This window comes from Pelecanus crispus, chromosome 1, assembly GCF_030463565.1.
Source record: "Pelecanus crispus isolate bPelCri1 chromosome 1, bPelCri1.pri, whole genome shotgun sequence".
NCBI lineage: Eukaryota > Metazoa > Chordata > Aves > Pelecaniformes > Pelecanidae > Pelecanus > Pelecanus crispus.
In genome coordinates, this window is record NC_134643.1 from 225,303,382 (window position 1) to 225,319,743 (window position 16,362).

Sequence of the window (16,362 nt, forward strand, 5' to 3'; positions counted from 1 at the left end):
CTGCTGCAACCCAGGAGCGCGTAGCACCCATGGGTGGTGTGGCGAGGGATTCGGTCAAGTGACGTGGCTGGGGTCAGGGGTCTTTTTGTGCTGTAGGATCACATTTTTCACACTAGCCTCAGCCTCTGAGAAAAGCAGGTGGCCTCTTTTCCAGCTCAGAGAAGCCCAGAGGCCACGTGGACGGGCTCTCTCAGCCCACAAAACCAAAAACCTCTGGGACCAGAGCGTCACCAGGCACACTCTACGGATGAAAGTAACCACCAAACATCTCGCTGGGCTCGGTGCAGGTGGCATCTCCCGAAACTCAGGGGACACAGCCCGCTGGGGTGACTGGCTGTAGGGCTTTGGCACCCCCTGCAGAGGAGCGGGAAGCCGTGCCGGCGGCTAACAGCATGCCCTGCCGCAATTTCCTCTCTGGCACTGGGATGAGGGTGGTTTGGCCTTGTGCAAACCTTGCTGCGGGGCGTAAGCGTCGGGGGAAGAGGAGCTGAGATCGCGGCCACCATGGTGCCCCATGTGCTACCACCCCACGTGGTCCCGCTCTCTCCACCTTCACCTCCTTGATGGACCCCTAAATCCATCACCATGGTTTAGAATCATAGGATCACAGAATGCTTTGAGTTGGAAGGGACCCTTAAAGGCCATCCAGTCCAACCCCCCTCCCATGGGCAGGGACATCCTCAACCAGAGCAGGGTGCTCAGAGCCCCGTCCAACCTGGCCTGGGATGTTGCCAGGGATGGGGCCTCCACTGCCTCTCTGGGCAACCTGTGCCAGTGCCTCACCACCCTCACTGTAAAAAATTTCTTCCTTTTATCCAGTCTGAATCTATTCTTCTTTAGTTTAAAACCATTACTCCTTGTCCTGTCACAACAGGCCTCGTTAAAAAGATTCTCCCCATCCTTCCTGTAGGCCCCCTTTCAGCACTGCAAGGCCGCACCAAGGTCTCCCCGCAGCCTTCTCCTCTCCAGGCTGAACAACCCCAACTCCCCCAGCCTGGCCTCGGAGCAGAGGGGCTCCAGCCCTCGGATCATTTTGGTGGCCTCCTCTGGACCCGCTCCAACAGCTCCGTGTCCTCCTTGTGCTGATGGCCCCAGAGCTGGACGCAGGGCTGCAGGTGGGGTCTGCCCAGAGCGGAGCAGAGGGGCAGAATCCCCTCCCTCGACCTGCTGGCCACGCTGCTGGGGATGCAGCCCAGGATGGGGTTGGCTTTCTGGGCTGTGAGCGCACATTGCCGGCTCATGTCCAGCTTTTCATCCCCCAGCACCCCCAAGTCCTTCTCCGCAGGGCTGCTCTCCATCCCTTCATCCCCCAGCCTGTATGGATACAGGGGGTTGCCCTGACACAAGATGAGGCTATGGGGTCACACACACTCATCCAGGTTCATCTTGCTAGGGTGGATGTGACACCTCGTGGCCAAGTCACCAACTGTCCCGTTTGTCATTCACAGGCACTGCTGAGGGGCCACACGAGCAGAGAGGACATTGACCGGGGGAACCACCACCATGGCCAACTTGACAGCCCCCATGGAGACTGGGAGGAACGCGTGCACCTTCCACGAGGAGTTCAAGCAGGTCCTGCTGCCTCTGGTCTACTCGGTGGTGTTCATGATGGGGTTGCCCTTGAACGCTGTGGTCATTGGGCAGATCTGGGTGGCCCGTAAGGCGCTCAGCCGCACCATGATCTACATGCTGAACCTGGCCACGGCCGACCTGCTCTACGTCTGCTCCCTCCCGCTTCTAATCTACAACTACACCCAGAAGGACTATTGGCCTTTTGGGGACTTCACCTGCAAATTCATCCGCTTCCAGTTCTACACCAACCTACACGGCAGCATCTTCTTCCTCACCTGCATCAGCATCCAGCGGTACCTGGGCATCTGCCACCCCTTGGCCTCATGGCACAAGAAGAAGGGGAAGAAGCTGACATGGCTGGTGTGTGCTGCAGTGTGGTTCATCGTCATTGCCCAGTGCCTGCCCACCTTCATCTTCGCTTCCACTGGCACCCAAAGGAACCGCACTGTCTGCTACGACCTGAGCCCACCGGATCACTCCGCTGCCTACTTCCCCTATGGCATCACCCTCACCATCACCGGCTTCCTGCTGCCCTTCGTGGCCATCCTTGCCTGCTACTGCAGCATGGCCAGGATCCTGTGCCAGAAGGACGAGCTGATCGGCTTGGCAGTGCACAAGAGGAAGGACAAAGCCGTGCGTATGATCATCATTGTGGTCATCGTCTTCTCCATCAGCTTCTTCCCCTTCCACCTCACCAAGACCATCTACCTGATCGTCCGTTCCTCACCCAATCTGCCCTGCCCGGTTCTGCAGGCGTTTGCTATTGCCTACAAGTGCACGCGTCCCTTTGCCAGCATGAACAGTGTCCTCGACCCCATCCTCTTCTACTTCACCAAACGCAAGTTTCGTGAGAGCACCCGTTACCTCCTCGACAAGATGAGCTCCAAGTGGCGGCATGACCATTGCATTACCTACGGCTCCTAGGTGAGGATGAGGGCCACCTCGGTATCACCGGGACCGGGCATGGAGCAATTTTGGCTTTAAGCTCCACAGAATGGAGATGGCTTCAGCTGGGGACATGCTGGAGGACAGGAGGATGGCATCTCCCGAGCTTTCAGCACTTTCATTCCATCTCCAGCCTGCAGCGGCACAGTATTAATCCCATCACGGCACAGACCTGGTGTCCTCTCTCTGGCTCAGCTGCTTGGGTTGAGCAGCTTAGTGCCATGTTCCCTCAGTGGCCAAGCCACCGATGCAATAAAAACCACCGGTGGGACCACGGAGAACAGAGTGGGACCACGGAGGACACAGTCCCTGGCTCAGGGAGAGCAGCTGGGGGGTGATTTCTCCCCCTTCTCATTTAAAGCTTCCCTGATGGGGCCACAGAAAGGATGGGGAGGGTTTGGCTCAGCTCGTACCTATCCGGGGAGCAGGGGGCTGTGTATTTCTCCAGCTCAAGATCAGTGTCATGGACATTTTTGGGGGTAATACTGGGGAATCCTATCCCCTAGTCCCTAGAATGGGGCCAGATCGGTAAGAGACTTGGGCCCACTGGTACCACCAGTGCTGCAAAATGGTGGAAGAGCATCCCTGGCCAGACTGGGAGCTGGGAAGGGGGACATAAGGGCAACTGGGGCACCCATGCTGGATTTTCCACCCAAGTGATGACCATGGGCCGGGTTAGACACAAGCCAGCAGTGTTGTCACCTGCCTGGGGACCTTCAGCATCATCTGTGTCCAGATCCCTGCTTAGCCCAGCACCCCAAATCTGGCCCATCTTGGCATCCTCGGAGTCCTGCTGTCACCTCCTAATGAGGATCCACCAAAATCAGAGCTGGCGTGCCTGGACACAATGCCAGGAGTCAGGAAACCCATGCCACCGAGCTACTCGGTGTCCTCAGGATGTCACCGCACGTCCCACCGTTGGCTTGGCCTTGCCACCACCCCCACGCTGGGGCTTGAGCTTTGCTCCCCGCAGCCTCCAGCGGGATGCTGCTTCCTCCTGGCAAGGAGGGATTTGCTTACATGGCGCAGGGTGGATCTACCACTAACGGATCTGTGAGTCTCCTTTAACATGTAGGATGTATAGAATAAACATCTCCTGCCTTTTTCAGATGGTTACGTACACATATATACACCCACTATGTAACAACGTACGTAGAATACATCCAAGGAGGGGAAGGTTTGCAGCCCAGCACAGGCTACAAGGCAGATTCTCTGCCCTGAATACACTTTATGTATCTATACTGCGTAAATATGTATATATAGTATACATACTTTTATATATATATATAGGGATAACTGTTTCGCTGCATTTCTCTCAGGTTGTCTGTGCATAATAATCACATCTAAGTTGATTTAAGCAATTTGCTTCAAATTTCCAGAAATGAGCATTCCTCCTGCACCTGGCCAAGCGTGCGATTTCATCCCCACTTGCTCCCTGCAAGCGCACGGCATCTTCCGCGGGTACCCGGCCACCCAAGGACCTCGCCAGCATCCAGGGCTGGTGGTCCAACATGGCTCCTTGCTGTCGTGAGGATGAGGAGGGTGCCCTGGGTGGTCGTCAGCTCTTGGATGATGGTCAAAGATCTCAGCGTCGTGGTGGGCTGGAATGGAGAGGGATCCTGTGATGGCATTAGCTCAAGCCGCCTGGTTTTGCAGGAGTGGTGGCCATGTCCTGGTGGGGGGGACCATGCATGGTACCAACAGCTTTGGGTTGGAGCACAGAAAGTGATGGAGGAGGCAGAACCAGCCCCAGGGGTTTCCCTTAGCTGGAGCTCATCCATGCCGAAATCTCCTCCAATGTATTTTTTTGGGGTCCTGCTAAATGCCGGCAGCAGCAAGAGTGGTGGCCGGTGGGACAATCCCAGCCTGGTGTCCCCAACTCTTCCCAGATAAAAGGAAGGGTGACAGGGTGGGAGATGGCAGGCCACGCCATCCGGACCCAGGAGAGGGCGCAAAATATTCAGATTTGGAGAAATTCAGCCGGGTCTGTGGGTGCCCACCCGGCTCCAGGGAGGCATGGAGGAGCCCTGCTCCGTCCCACCACCCTGTGCCTGGATAGCACCCATGGGACGAGGTGGCCGGCCAGATGTGAACCGCAATACAGCTTTGAGGGGAAAAAAATAAGCAGGTCCCAAAAAGGCCGGTGGTGGCTGAGGGACAGTGTGGGCTCGGGCAGTGACATCCAGCAACCCCAGGACACCCTGATGAGGTCCCTGATGGTGGGATCATGATTTTGGGGGGTTTTAAGGGTAGGAGGCATGTGGAGTTCACTAATTTTTGCACTTTGGGTCTGACCATGTCCTGCCTGGCCTTGGGGTCCTGTCAGCAGTTCCCTTGGTGGCAGCAGGCCTAGAAGCCAGGGCGATGGGCACAACACAGCGCCTTACAGATGGGGTGGGTGCTTCCAAACATCTCCTTCGCTTGCAAGATGCTCGACCCCAGCAGCCTGAGGAGCAGCTCCTACAGCACCGAGAGGTGATGAAATGTGTAGCATTTCCCAAAATCCCATCCTGAATGCCAGGTGACTGCCAGGACGTCACGGGGACATCCTCCTTACGGCCAGGAGACACCCAGCCCTGGGGGAACCAGGGGACGAGGGCGGAGGGAGGGAAGGGAGAGCCGGGGAAGGAATACCTGCCGGGGCGGTGTGTCTCACAGCCTCGCCGGAGGCACTTTTTAGGTCCTGAAAAATGCATTTACGGCGGGGGGTTGGATATATTTTGATCACCGCCAGGTATTTTTGTCCCCCTGGGACAGAGACAGCAATGTCATTTACGTGTCCAGGACACCTCTCCAGCCCCATCCACGCTGCCAAAGGCCCCAGCTCGCCCATCAACCACCCTGCAGCCACCTTCTTTTTTTCACATCCCTGAAAATAAAACGCGTTGTCTTGGGGGAAAGGGGGTTATGAGCTGCAAATAGCAAGCGCTGACAAGCGATGCTAAAAAACCATGAGAAAGTCTGTTGGCGGGGCCGTGTGTCGCCGGAGCTCTTTGCAAGTTGGGAACAAGGTGTTCTGCCTTCCCCAAGATGAGCTGCAAAGCAGGGGCCGGAGAAACCCGCAGCAAAGGGAAGGATCTCTTGCTGGCACCCAAATTTTTGCTGACTTAGCCTGTTTTCCCCTGGAAAAAAAAAAATGCTGGGAGGAGATGGAGGGAAGGGGATGAAGGATGCGGGAGGGGGTGAAGAATGCAGGGGGTGATGAAGGATGCAGGGGAGGGGGTGAGGGGGTGGGGGGGTGAAGGATGGAGGAGATGAAGGGTGCTGGGGGGGGGTGAAGGATGCAGAGGGGGGATGAAGGATGCGGGGGGATGAAGGGTGCTGGGGGGGGATGAAGGATGCGGGGGGGGGGTGAAGGATACGGGGGGGATGAAGGATACAAGGGGATGAAGAGTGCTGGGGGGGAATGAAGGATGTGGGGGGAGTGAAGGATGCAGAGGGGATGAAGGATATGGAGGGGATGAAGGGTGCTGGGGGGGGTTGAAGGTTGCAGGGTGATGAAGGATGCCAAGGGGGGATGAAGGTGATGGGGGGATGAAGGTGATTGGGGGATGAAGCTTGCAGGATGATGAAGGTTATGGAGGGGATGAAGGCTGCGGGGTGATGAAGGTTATGGAGGGGATGAAGACTGCGGGGTGATGAAGGTTACAGGGGGGATGAAGGTTGCGGGTGATGAAGGGTGCGGGGGGATGAAGGTTACGGGGGGGATGAAGGTTGCGGGTGATGAAGGGTGCGGGGGGATGAAGGTTACGGGGGGGATGAAGGATGCGGGGGGGGATGAAGGTGATGGGGGGATGAAGGTGATGGGGGGATGAAGCTTGCAGGGTGATGAAGGTTATGGAGGGGGAATGAAGGTTACGGGGGGGGGGGGATGAAGGTTGCGGGTGATGAAGGGTGCGGGGGGGATGCGGGGTGCTCCTGCTTGGCCAGCGAGTGGGAGGGCAGCTCTGCAGCTTCCTTCCTCTCCCCCCACCCCCCCAAAAAAAAAAACCCAAAAAATAAAAAAGAAGACAAATTAAAAAAAGGGCAAAATCTCCAACCATCCCCCTCTGCGGGAGGAAACCACGCCTCCGGGGAGGAAAGTTTATTTGAATGCAACAAATAAAAAAGCAGGGGGGTGAGGGAGGAGGAAAAGCCCAAAAAAAAAAAAAAAAAAAAAAGGGAGAGAGAAAACAAAGCGGGAGGGATGAAGCCCGCTGGCAGCCCGGAGGAGGAGCGGGGCCGGGCGGTGCCTGCGGCGGGGCCGGGGCCGGGGCGCGGCGGCGGCGGGGCCGGGGGGCGGGCGGAGGCGGCGGCGGCGGCGGGGGGGGGCAGACAATGGCGGAGGGGGGCAGCGGCCGGGGGGTAGCGGCGGGTCGGTGGCTCCTGCCCGCCTCCTCCCCGCCTTCCTCCTCTTCCTCCTCCTCCTTCTTCTTCCCGGGTAGGAAAGTTTCAGCGTCGATCGCGGAGCAACAACCGGGCCGGGCTTTTGGCAGCCTGGCCCCTTCGGTACGGCAGCTTTCGCTTCGTTTTACCGAGCCGGAGCCGCCGGGCCCGGTTCATGCCGGGGCTCAGCCACCCTCCCCGGCTCCACCGCCGCCACCGCCGCCGTCGTCGTCGCCGCCGGGCCCGGGGTTAAACGCGGAGCCGCCGCGTTGGCCCAGCGTCCCGGCGATGCGGAAACTCTTCGGGGAAAGCTGCCGGCAACCTACGGGGGGAACCGGGAATGGGAGCGGGAATGGGAGCGGGATGGGGAACGGGAGCGGGGCTGGGAGCGGGAGCGGTCGGGGAGCTCCCCCGCCGCCTCCGCCCCGCAGCCGCGTCCCGCACCCGGCTCTCCGTTCTCCCCGCGGAGCTCCGCCGGAGCCCGGCCCGCATTCCTGGCATAACTCGCCTCGACCGCAACCACCCTCCTCCTCCCCATCGCCCCGCTCCAATGGGGAGGATGAAGCAGCGGCATCCCGGTCTCCCCGCGCTTCGTCGGGCAGCGAAGGCGAAGGGCAAACCGGTGCCCACCGTCACCGCGCCGCCCGGAAGAAGAAGAAGGAGGAGAGCGGTGGTTGGGAGAGCCCGGCGGATGGCGGCGATGCCGAGGCCGAAGGCTGCGGGAGGGTGGTCGCCCGTCATCCGTTGCCCGTGGTGGCCCGCGTCTCCAAGGTGAACATCCTGCCTTTCGGCAGCCCCGGTGGGTCGCGGAGCAGCAGTCGGTATTCCAGCACGGAGACGCTGAAGGAAGAGGAACAGTTTGGGATCTGTTGGCCCAACCAAGGACGGACTCTGCAGGCGGGTTACGGCGTCTATCGATCACCCAGTTTCGGGACGAGCGACGGCCTGGCATGGGGACAGCCGGCGGTCCGCGTCCGTCCCAAGCTGCCGCAGGGCACGGCCAAGGCGAAACCGGACTTTGGGAGCGAGAGCCTGCACCAGCCGGGGCTGGAAGGGGAGCAGGCCAAGCACCGCAAGTCCTTGTCCAACCCTGACATCGCCACTGAGACCCTGACGCTCCTCAGCTTCCTCAAATCAGACCTCTCGGAGCTGAAGGTGAAGAAGAAAGGGGTGAGGATTGGTGTTGACGCGGGCTCTGACGGCTGCTCCGGCATTGCCAACCCCTCCCTGGGCAGCCGCGGTGCCGCTCAGCCCCCCAACCTCTGGGCGCCGGGCGAGCGGCCAACGCTCAAGGACCTGACGGCCACTTTGCGTCGTGCCAAGTCCTTCACCTGCTCCGAAAAATCGGGGACACGGCGGCTTTTCCTACAGAGCACCATGAAGCAGAGCTCCTCCGAGCTCCTCCTGGCCACCGCTAACAGCCAGGACCGGGTGGCTTCGGATGGGGGACAGCGGGGGGACGAGGATGCTCTCCCCATGGTCATCCAGGACCAGTACATCCAGGAGGCGAGGCAGGTCTTTGAGAAGATCAGCAGGATGGGTTCCCAGCAGGACTACGGCTTCATGGCCGAGCAGAAGGACAGCGGAGGTGTGGAGGGCACCGAGGTGGTGGCAGCGACAGGGACGACGGACGCAACCCTTCGGGGACGGGTGGAGAGCACGCGGTGTTTGAAGGAAGTGGAGTCGGAGGAGAACCTTGCTCGCAGGAAATCCATGGAGGAGCTGTCGGGTCACGAGTCGAGCGTGACGGACGAGGGCATCGTCACAGAGCCGGAGCCCGTGGGGATGCCCTTCCAAGACCTGCATGAAGCCGTGGACGCCTGGACGCTGCCCAATGCCGGGCCAGCAGCCGGTGACACCGAAATGCCACTGCCCCCTCACCCGGCAGTGGCGGTTGAAGACCTTCCAGCTGGCAAATCCGAGACACCGAGCACCCCTGGCAGCTTGCGGCGCCGACGTAAGTTCCCCTCGGCGGGTGCCAACGGCATGGAGGGTGGCAGCGAGTGTGGCACCGAGCCCTACCGCTCCCTGAGCGACCCCATGCCCCACCGGAGATGCTCGGTGGCAGAGGATGCAAAGAATTTCTCCGTCGACAGCAACTTCCTGGGCTCGCTGAGCACCAAGTCAGGCATCCCCCAACCCGCCGCCATCGCAGGCAGCGCAGGCAGCGCAGGCAGCGACCTGTCACTTGGCAGTGATGGGCCGCGGGACTACAGCAGCCTCATCCGAACCATTGTCAGCCAGCCCGGTGCCATGGCTAAGCTCATCGACGAGAAGGGCAATGGCAAGACCATCAAGAAGAAGTCGTTGAGCGACCCCAGCCGCCGCGGTGAGCTGTCGGCCGGTGCCTTCGAAGGTCCCGGTGAGGCCATCAGTGAGCTGGAGCCCAGCATCCCACCATCCAGCAGCGAGCCCATCCTCTCGGCACAACCAGCAGCACCGGCCACCAGCCGTGGCTATGGCTTTGACCCCAAGTTGGCTGATGTGTTGTCCCCTCGCATCGCTCGGCGCAGCTCCAAGAAGCGCTCCAACCGCGCGGCTCACCAGGAAAACCAACCGCCGCCGGTGCCCGCCGTCCTCGCCAAGAGCCGCGTGGCCACCAAGCACGTCCGTCACACCAGCGAGCCCGCCACCTTCGTCCCCATCACCGTCCCCGAGCCGCTTGTCCCCTCCAGCCACCACAGCCACCTCCCCACACCGGCTGCCGGCCGCTCACCTGGCAAATCCTTCCCAACCCTCCAACCTCCCTCGCTGGAGGATGTCACCAAGCGGTACATGCTGTCCCTCAACTCAGGTGACGTGTCCCCCGGTCCCGGGGATGGACCCCGCTCTCCGCCTGCTGCCCCACCGCCCCGGCTGCCCCGGTGCCCGCGGCCGCCTGACGAACATGGCCCCAGGACCAAGCCGCAGGTGGTAAGTGCCCATCCATCCTAAAAACACCTTCGTTTCACGGGGTACGTGACCCCTCCAAAGCGTTGGTGGCTTTGGGGGTCCCTCCTGTGTCCTTTGGTGGGGACAAATTCCCGTCCACGGGTGCGCTGCCCGATGGCCAAGAGCCTTCCCAGCCCTTTCTGGCTGTGCCAAGGGGATGAGCTCTTGTTTGTGGGAGTGACCCCCTCAATAAAAAGGCGATTTTTGGGTGGGAAGAAGCAGTTTTCAGGTTAAATAGCACCAAATTTTGGTGGAAGGTAGTTTTATAAATAGATATATTACATGCTATATTTATATATAGCATCTCCCGGTGATGCTGTATAAACTCCCAGTAAACGGGTGTGCTCTTGGCCGGCCCCAAGATGCTGAACCAAAAATTGCCTTTTCCTTGGCTGGGGGGGCTTAAATGGTCCTTTTCCTTGGGATTCCCTATGTCATACCCCTTATCAAGCAAATTGGCATTTTCCCCCCCAAAAATTCGCCGTCCCTCCACCTGGGACCATGGGCTTTGCCTTGCTGGCAGCGTGGGAAAAAGGGGGAAAAATATTCTTGTGCATGCACTGAATATTTTATCAATGGGCAAAGTTTTATCCTGTCTGCGGAAGAATTAATGCTGCTTGGGGGATGCAAAGGCGGTTTGCCCGCCCCGAAGCGCGGCCGCGTGCTTTGGGGTCTTTCCTGGGGTGGGTTTTTGGCCTTGCTGGTCCCTCGGCTGCTGTTTGAAGATGGACTTGGGTTCCCATCGCTCCGGGTGTTTGTGCCGGGAAGCGCTTGGAAGCACTACCTCCTCCTGCGGCATGGCAGCACTGGCACCCACGGGGCTTTTAATAGCTCCAGGCGAAGCCCAGAAATACCCATTCCCGCGGGGGATGAGCCGAGAGCTTGCGGGAATGGAGCTGGCAGGGCTCTCTCACCCTCCTTCGATGCCGATTTAAGAGGACAGGCTGGACCGTTCCCTTCCAACAGCCGCTGGCAGCCAAGCGTGAAGTCCCCGGGGCTGAGCCTGGTGGTGTAACCCTTGCTGGCCGGGGCAGAGCCACGTGGAGCAGGGGTGTTTTTCTTTGCACGCACCCAAAATCCAGATCCCTGGGACATCATTCCGCCAGGATATTCTCTTGGGGTCGGGCATCCCTGCAGCATCTTCCCCCACGATATTCTCCTGGGGTCCAGCATCCCTACAGTGTTATTTCCTGAAGATATTATCTTGGGGCCCAGCATCCCTGCAGCATCATTACTCCAAGACATTCTTGTGGGATCCAGCATCCCTGCAGCATTGTTACTCCAAGATACTCTTGTGGGAACCAGCATCCCTGCCGCATCATTGCTCCAAGATATTCTTGTGGGATCCAGCATCCCTGCAGCATCATCCCCCCAGGATATTTTCCTGGGATCCAGCATCCCTGCCGCATCATTGCTCCAAGATATTCTTGTGGGATCCAGCATCCCTGCAGCATCATCCCCCCAGGATATTCTCCTGGGGTCCAGCATCCCTGCAGCATCATCCTGCCAGGATATTCTTCTGGGGGGCTCTGCCCCCCATCCAGCTCCTTCTCCGGCTGTTGTCCCCATTGCCGGACAACAGCCATTGGTGCTGAGAGCAGGGAGCTCTTGGCTCCCGTGCAAAACATCCTTGGGAATAATTTTGGGTGAATTTTGCAGCATTTTTGCCCCATGTATCAGTTTAGAGCGAGGCGCTTGTCCTCTCCGATCTCAGGGTGAAAAGTGCTTTTGCAGCATCAAGCGTAATAATTAAGCGGGGTAACGAGGAACCTCCCGGGGCTGCGGCTGGCGACAGGTCCCCGAGGCGAGGCAATGCACTCGGCAGCATTTCTTTATAAAGAAATATCTCTTACTAAATTATTCATATTGTAAGTTTATGTAATATATGGTTTATATTAATAATTTATAAAGAGATATTTCTTATTCGGGAAGCTCCCTGCAGTGCCCGCCCCATGATGGCCCCCGTATCAGGGATGCTCTGCTGACCCCGCTCCCTGATATACCCCCCAACCCTGGTCACTTTGGGATCATTTTGGGTGGATTTTTACCAATTCCAGCACTGGGCTCTGGCAACTGGGAGCCCAATTTGGCCGAGCATCACCTTGAGGACACGGGCCACCCCGCGGGGCCGGACCCCGGGGATGCTGCTCCTCACCTTGCTTGAACCCGCCGTCCTCAGCAAAGAGGGTGCGAATTTTCCCTTTTAAGGGCAACACCGCAGCTGTATCTTCAAATCTCTCTCCTGCCTTTGAATTTCTTTGTGCTGCAGCCATAACATAACTGAAACCAGGATTTTTATTTCTCTTTTTGATTTATTATATAGCGGAGCTGGGATGTTTTATTTCAGATGGCACCAGCCAGGGCTGGGGGGAGGCGGAGGGGGAACGAGCCTTGCAAGGGAGTTGCTTTAATTATAGGCGAGAGCATTGAGGACCGGATATAACTTGGCACTGGGACGGCTGGCTGGGAGCGGAGATTTACATGCTCCCTGACCGACGGCGAAGAAATAAGTTGGGTTTTTTTTTTTCCCCTCTCTAACTCAATGGAGAGGGCCGGCGTCGTGAGGTCGGTCGTCTGCTAGGAGAAGCGGTGATCGCTGATTGGGGATTTTGGGGCGTTGGAGCATCTGTCCAGCGTCACGGTGGTGGTCCGTCCGTCCTGGTGTCCATCTCCAGCAGATGATGCTGGGAGAGGGTTAATAATGGGGTCTGGCAAGTGTGCAGCAATGCTCCCCCAAAATATTCCCCTGGAGTCATAGAATCATAGAATCATCAAATCGTTTATGTTGGAAAAGACCTTTAAGATCATCCAGTCCAACCAGTAACCTAACATTACCAAGGCCACACTAAACCAATCAAGGGTAGACTAGACTAAACCATGTCCCAAAGTGCCACATCTGCCCGTTTTTTGAACACTTCCAGGGATGGTGACTCCCCCACCTCTCTGGGCAGCCTGTTCCAATGCTTGACCACCCTTTCCATGAAGAAATTTTTCCTAAAAAAAAGTCCAGCACCCCTGCAGCATCATTCCCCCAAGATATTCTCCTGGGGTCCAGCATCCCTGCAGCATTGTTCCTCCAAGATATTCTGGGGTCCAGCACCCCTGCAGCATCGTTCCCCCAAGATATTTTCCCAGCCCCCCTGGTTTGGGGGTGACTTTGGCGGAGGTGAGCGCTGCTGTGCCGGCTGTGTGCTGGGTTCGGCCGCCTGGTGTGTCCCCGTTGGGAGAGGTAACGTGCTGTTGTCCCTTGGCAGCAGGACTGTTTGTCCTGGGCTCTTTCCAGCGATCCTCCATGGGGCTGGAGCCGGCCAAGCCGTCCTGGGTGCAGAAGAGCTCTTTCACCCTGGGTCTGATGCCGGGCGCGAGGCTTTTAATTCCCCAAGAGCCGTTAGCAGGACATCCCGCTCTGGCGCATGGCGCGGGGGCCGCGGGAAGAAAGGATGCTTTCAAGAAAGCAAGGGGAAAAAAAAAAAACAAACCAAAAAATCAAGACAGAGAAGTTTTTCTGCCTCCAGCATCCCATGAGCCGCTGGGATGGGCAGCACACACGTGAACACCCATGCACATGCGGGTGCAGCAGCCTGGCACCGAGCAAGGGTGCATTTGGGGTGCATTTGGGGTGCATTTAGGGTGCATTTGAGGTGGATTTGGGGTCCATTTGCTGCTCATTGAAGGTATGAGCGGGATGCCAGGCTGGCAACCCCTCGCATCTTTCTTTTCCCTGTGGCCGAATCCAGCACGGGATGGAAAATTAGGTATGTTCGCTGCCATGCTCTGTTTGTTGATTTAGCAGCGGTTCGGCTTAAACAGGAAAATACTGATTTAAATATAGCACCTCGCGGGAGCGGAGGAGTCGTGGGAACACAGCCCCCAGCACCCCGGCCGCTGCCTTCCCCACCTGCTGCTCCCCAAGTGGGGCATCCGCACCCCGAAAAAGTCATCGGGGATGGAGGGGGATCCCCAGAGGGAAATATCAGGGTCACATTCCCAGTGACGCTTGTGTAAAACCTCCCCATCCCTCCTGGGCATCCTCCCTCCAAGCTCGCCCCAGCATAGCTCATCCTCCAGAAGCTCATCCTCACTTTGGGGAGAGCTCGACGGACGGATCCGTGCACCGGCCACATATTCCTTGGCCAAAGTTTGGCATCTTTGGACCTATTTATCCCTCCGTTCCCTTTCCGTAAATCTCCGTAGAAACCAGGTTTTGGGCCACAGCTGGGAGTTTTCTCATTTTTCAGCATTACTGGAAATCTATAATTAAAGCTGTTGTGGGGGGGAGGATGGGGACAGGTAAATCTTGGCTTTCCTCTCCCAGTGCCTGCGCCAGTGGTTTGCCCGGCTTTTGCGCCCCTGGCTCCGTCGTGCTCAGCGAAATGTTGGGGTGGGGGGAAACTGAGGCACGCAGGCAGCCCCCGCTGCCCTTCAGAGGGAGGTAAGAGGTGGGATGGAGTGAGAAGTTGTCAGCTGGCATCGGGGGGACCCACAGGTGATGCTGCCTATCGGCGGGACCATCAGCACGGGGCCAAGCAACATGGCCCGGGGGATGAACCAGCCCAAATCCCCTTAACTCTGCCCATTTTTGCCTCTTTCCTTCCCCAGTGCCAAAATCCCCTTAACTCGGCCCATTTTTGCCCCATTTTTGCCTCTTCCTTTCCCCGCTGCCAAAATCTCCTTAAATCTTCCCGTCTTTGCCCCTTCCCTTCCCCAGTACCAAAATCCCCTTAACTCTGCCCATTTTTTCCTCTTTCCTTATCTGGTTGCAAAATCCCCTTAACTCCGCCTGGTTTTGCCCCTTCTCTTCCATGCTGCCAGCGTTTTGAACACCCTTGGGTGACACAGAGGACATGTCTGGGGTCACCCAGAGCCACCCCACCTTGCTCCTTGTCTCTTGTCCCCAGTGCCTGTCCCCACTTCAATTAAAAGCCTCTAATTAATTAGGCAGCAAACTCCAAGAGAGGGGGATGGACCAGCTGGGCTACCCATCCTTTGAGCCCCAACACCCCAGACTGGCACCCCGTGGGTGGGGGGTGCCCTGTGATGGCCGTGGGGCAGGATCCGGCCCCGGAGCGAGAGGGTTAGTGCTGGGCTGAGCTTGGTGCCGGGGGCTGGCCTTGGCCCGTGGCCACCTGGCCCAAAGGTCAGGCTCTTGGCAGGACGCCGGGGCTGCAGCGAGGGTGGGAGGCTGGGATGCGCTCAGCACGAGCTCTGCTTCCAGCCTGCGGAGAGACCCTGCGCAGGTGCTGCACGTGCAGGGGTGCTCGGGGAGGTCCCTGGTCCAGGGGTGCACATGCAAGGGTGCCCAAGGAGGTGCCTGGTGCTGGGTGCCCATGTAGGGGTGCATGGAGAGGTCCCTGGTCCAGGGGTGCACATGCAAGGGTGCCCAAGAAGGTGCCTGGTGCTGGGTGCCCATGTAGGGGTGCATGGAGAGGTCCCTGGTCCAGGGGTGCCCATGCAGGGGTGCACGGAGAGGTGCCTGGTGCTGGAGTGCCAATGCAGGGGTGCTCAGGGAGTTCCCTGGTTGCAGGGGTGCACATGCAGGGGTGCACGGAGAGGTGCCTGGTCCAGGGGTGCACATGCAAGGGTGCCCAAGGAGGTGCCTGGTGCTGGGTGCCCATGTAGGGGTGCATGGAGAGGTCCCTGGTCCAGGGGTGCACATGCAAGGGTGCCCAAGAAGGTGCCTGGTGCTGGGTGCCCATGTAGGGGTGCATGGAGAGGTCCCTGGTCCAGGGGTGCCCATGCAGGGGTGCACGGAGAGGTGCCTGGTGCTGGAGTGCCAATGCAGGGGTGCTCAGGGAGTTCCCTGGTTGCAGGGGTGCACATGCAGGGGTGCACGGAGAGGTGCCTGGTACTGGGGTGCACATGCAGGGGTGCACGGGGAGGTGCCTGGTGCAGGGGTGCACATGCAGGGGTGCTCAGGGAGGTCCCTGGTCTAGGGGTGCACATGCAGGGGTGCATGGAGAGGTCCCTGGTTGCAGGGGTGCACATGCAGGGGTGCCCAAGGAGGTGCCTGGTGCAGGGGTGCCCATGCAGGGGTGCATGGAGAGGTCCCTGGTGCTGCTGTCCATGTGCATCCATGCACGGGGAGGTCTGCAGTGCTGGGATGCATGGGAAGGTCCTTGGTGCAGGGGTGCACATGCAGGGGTACACGGGGAGATCCCTGCTGTGGGGGTGCATGTGCAGGGGTGTATGGGGAGGTCGTTGAGGCAGGGGTGCACATGCCGAGGGTGTACGGAGAGGTCCCTGCTTGCAGGGGTGCCTGAGCAGGGGTGCATGGGGAGGACCCTGATGCAGGAGTGCACGTGCAGGGGTGCACGAGGAGGTCCCTGATGCAGGGGTGCACGTGCAGAGGTGCACGAGGATGTCCCTGATGCAGGGGTGCACGTGCAGAGGTGCACGAGGATGTCCCTGGTGCAGGGGTGCACGTGCAGAGGTGCACGAGGATGTCCCTGGTGCAGGGGTGCACGTGCAGAGGTGCACGAGGATGTCCCTGATGCAGGGGTGCACGTGCAGGGGTGCACGAGGAGGTCCCTGATGCAGGGGTGCACGTGC

At 59.0% G+C, this 16,362-nt stretch overlaps 2 protein-coding genes across 2 annotated transcripts in view; both read left to right on the plus strand.

Annotated features, from left to right (window-relative positions):
- Nucleotides 1–1,503: 1,503 nt before the first annotated feature.
- P2RY6 (pyrimidinergic receptor P2Y6) lies at nucleotides 1,504–2,496 on the plus strand. The gene has a single exon (XM_009490356.2). It carries the CDS (start codon nucleotides 1,504–1,506, stop codon nucleotides 2,494–2,496), a length of 993 nt encoding a protein of 330 aa, XP_009488631.1.
- A 4,338-nt stretch (nucleotides 2,497–6,834) lies between these two features.
- ARHGEF17 (Rho guanine nucleotide exchange factor 17) overlaps nucleotides 6,835–16,362 on the plus strand; it is a 39,063-nt gene continuing 29,535 nt past the window's right edge. Inside the window, exon 1 of the mRNA XM_075725064.1 lies at nucleotides 6,835–9,795. Within this exon, the coding sequence (XP_075581179.1) occupies nucleotides 6,835–9,795 (2,961 nt within the window). The remainder of the gene's footprint in view (nucleotides 9,796–16,362) is intronic.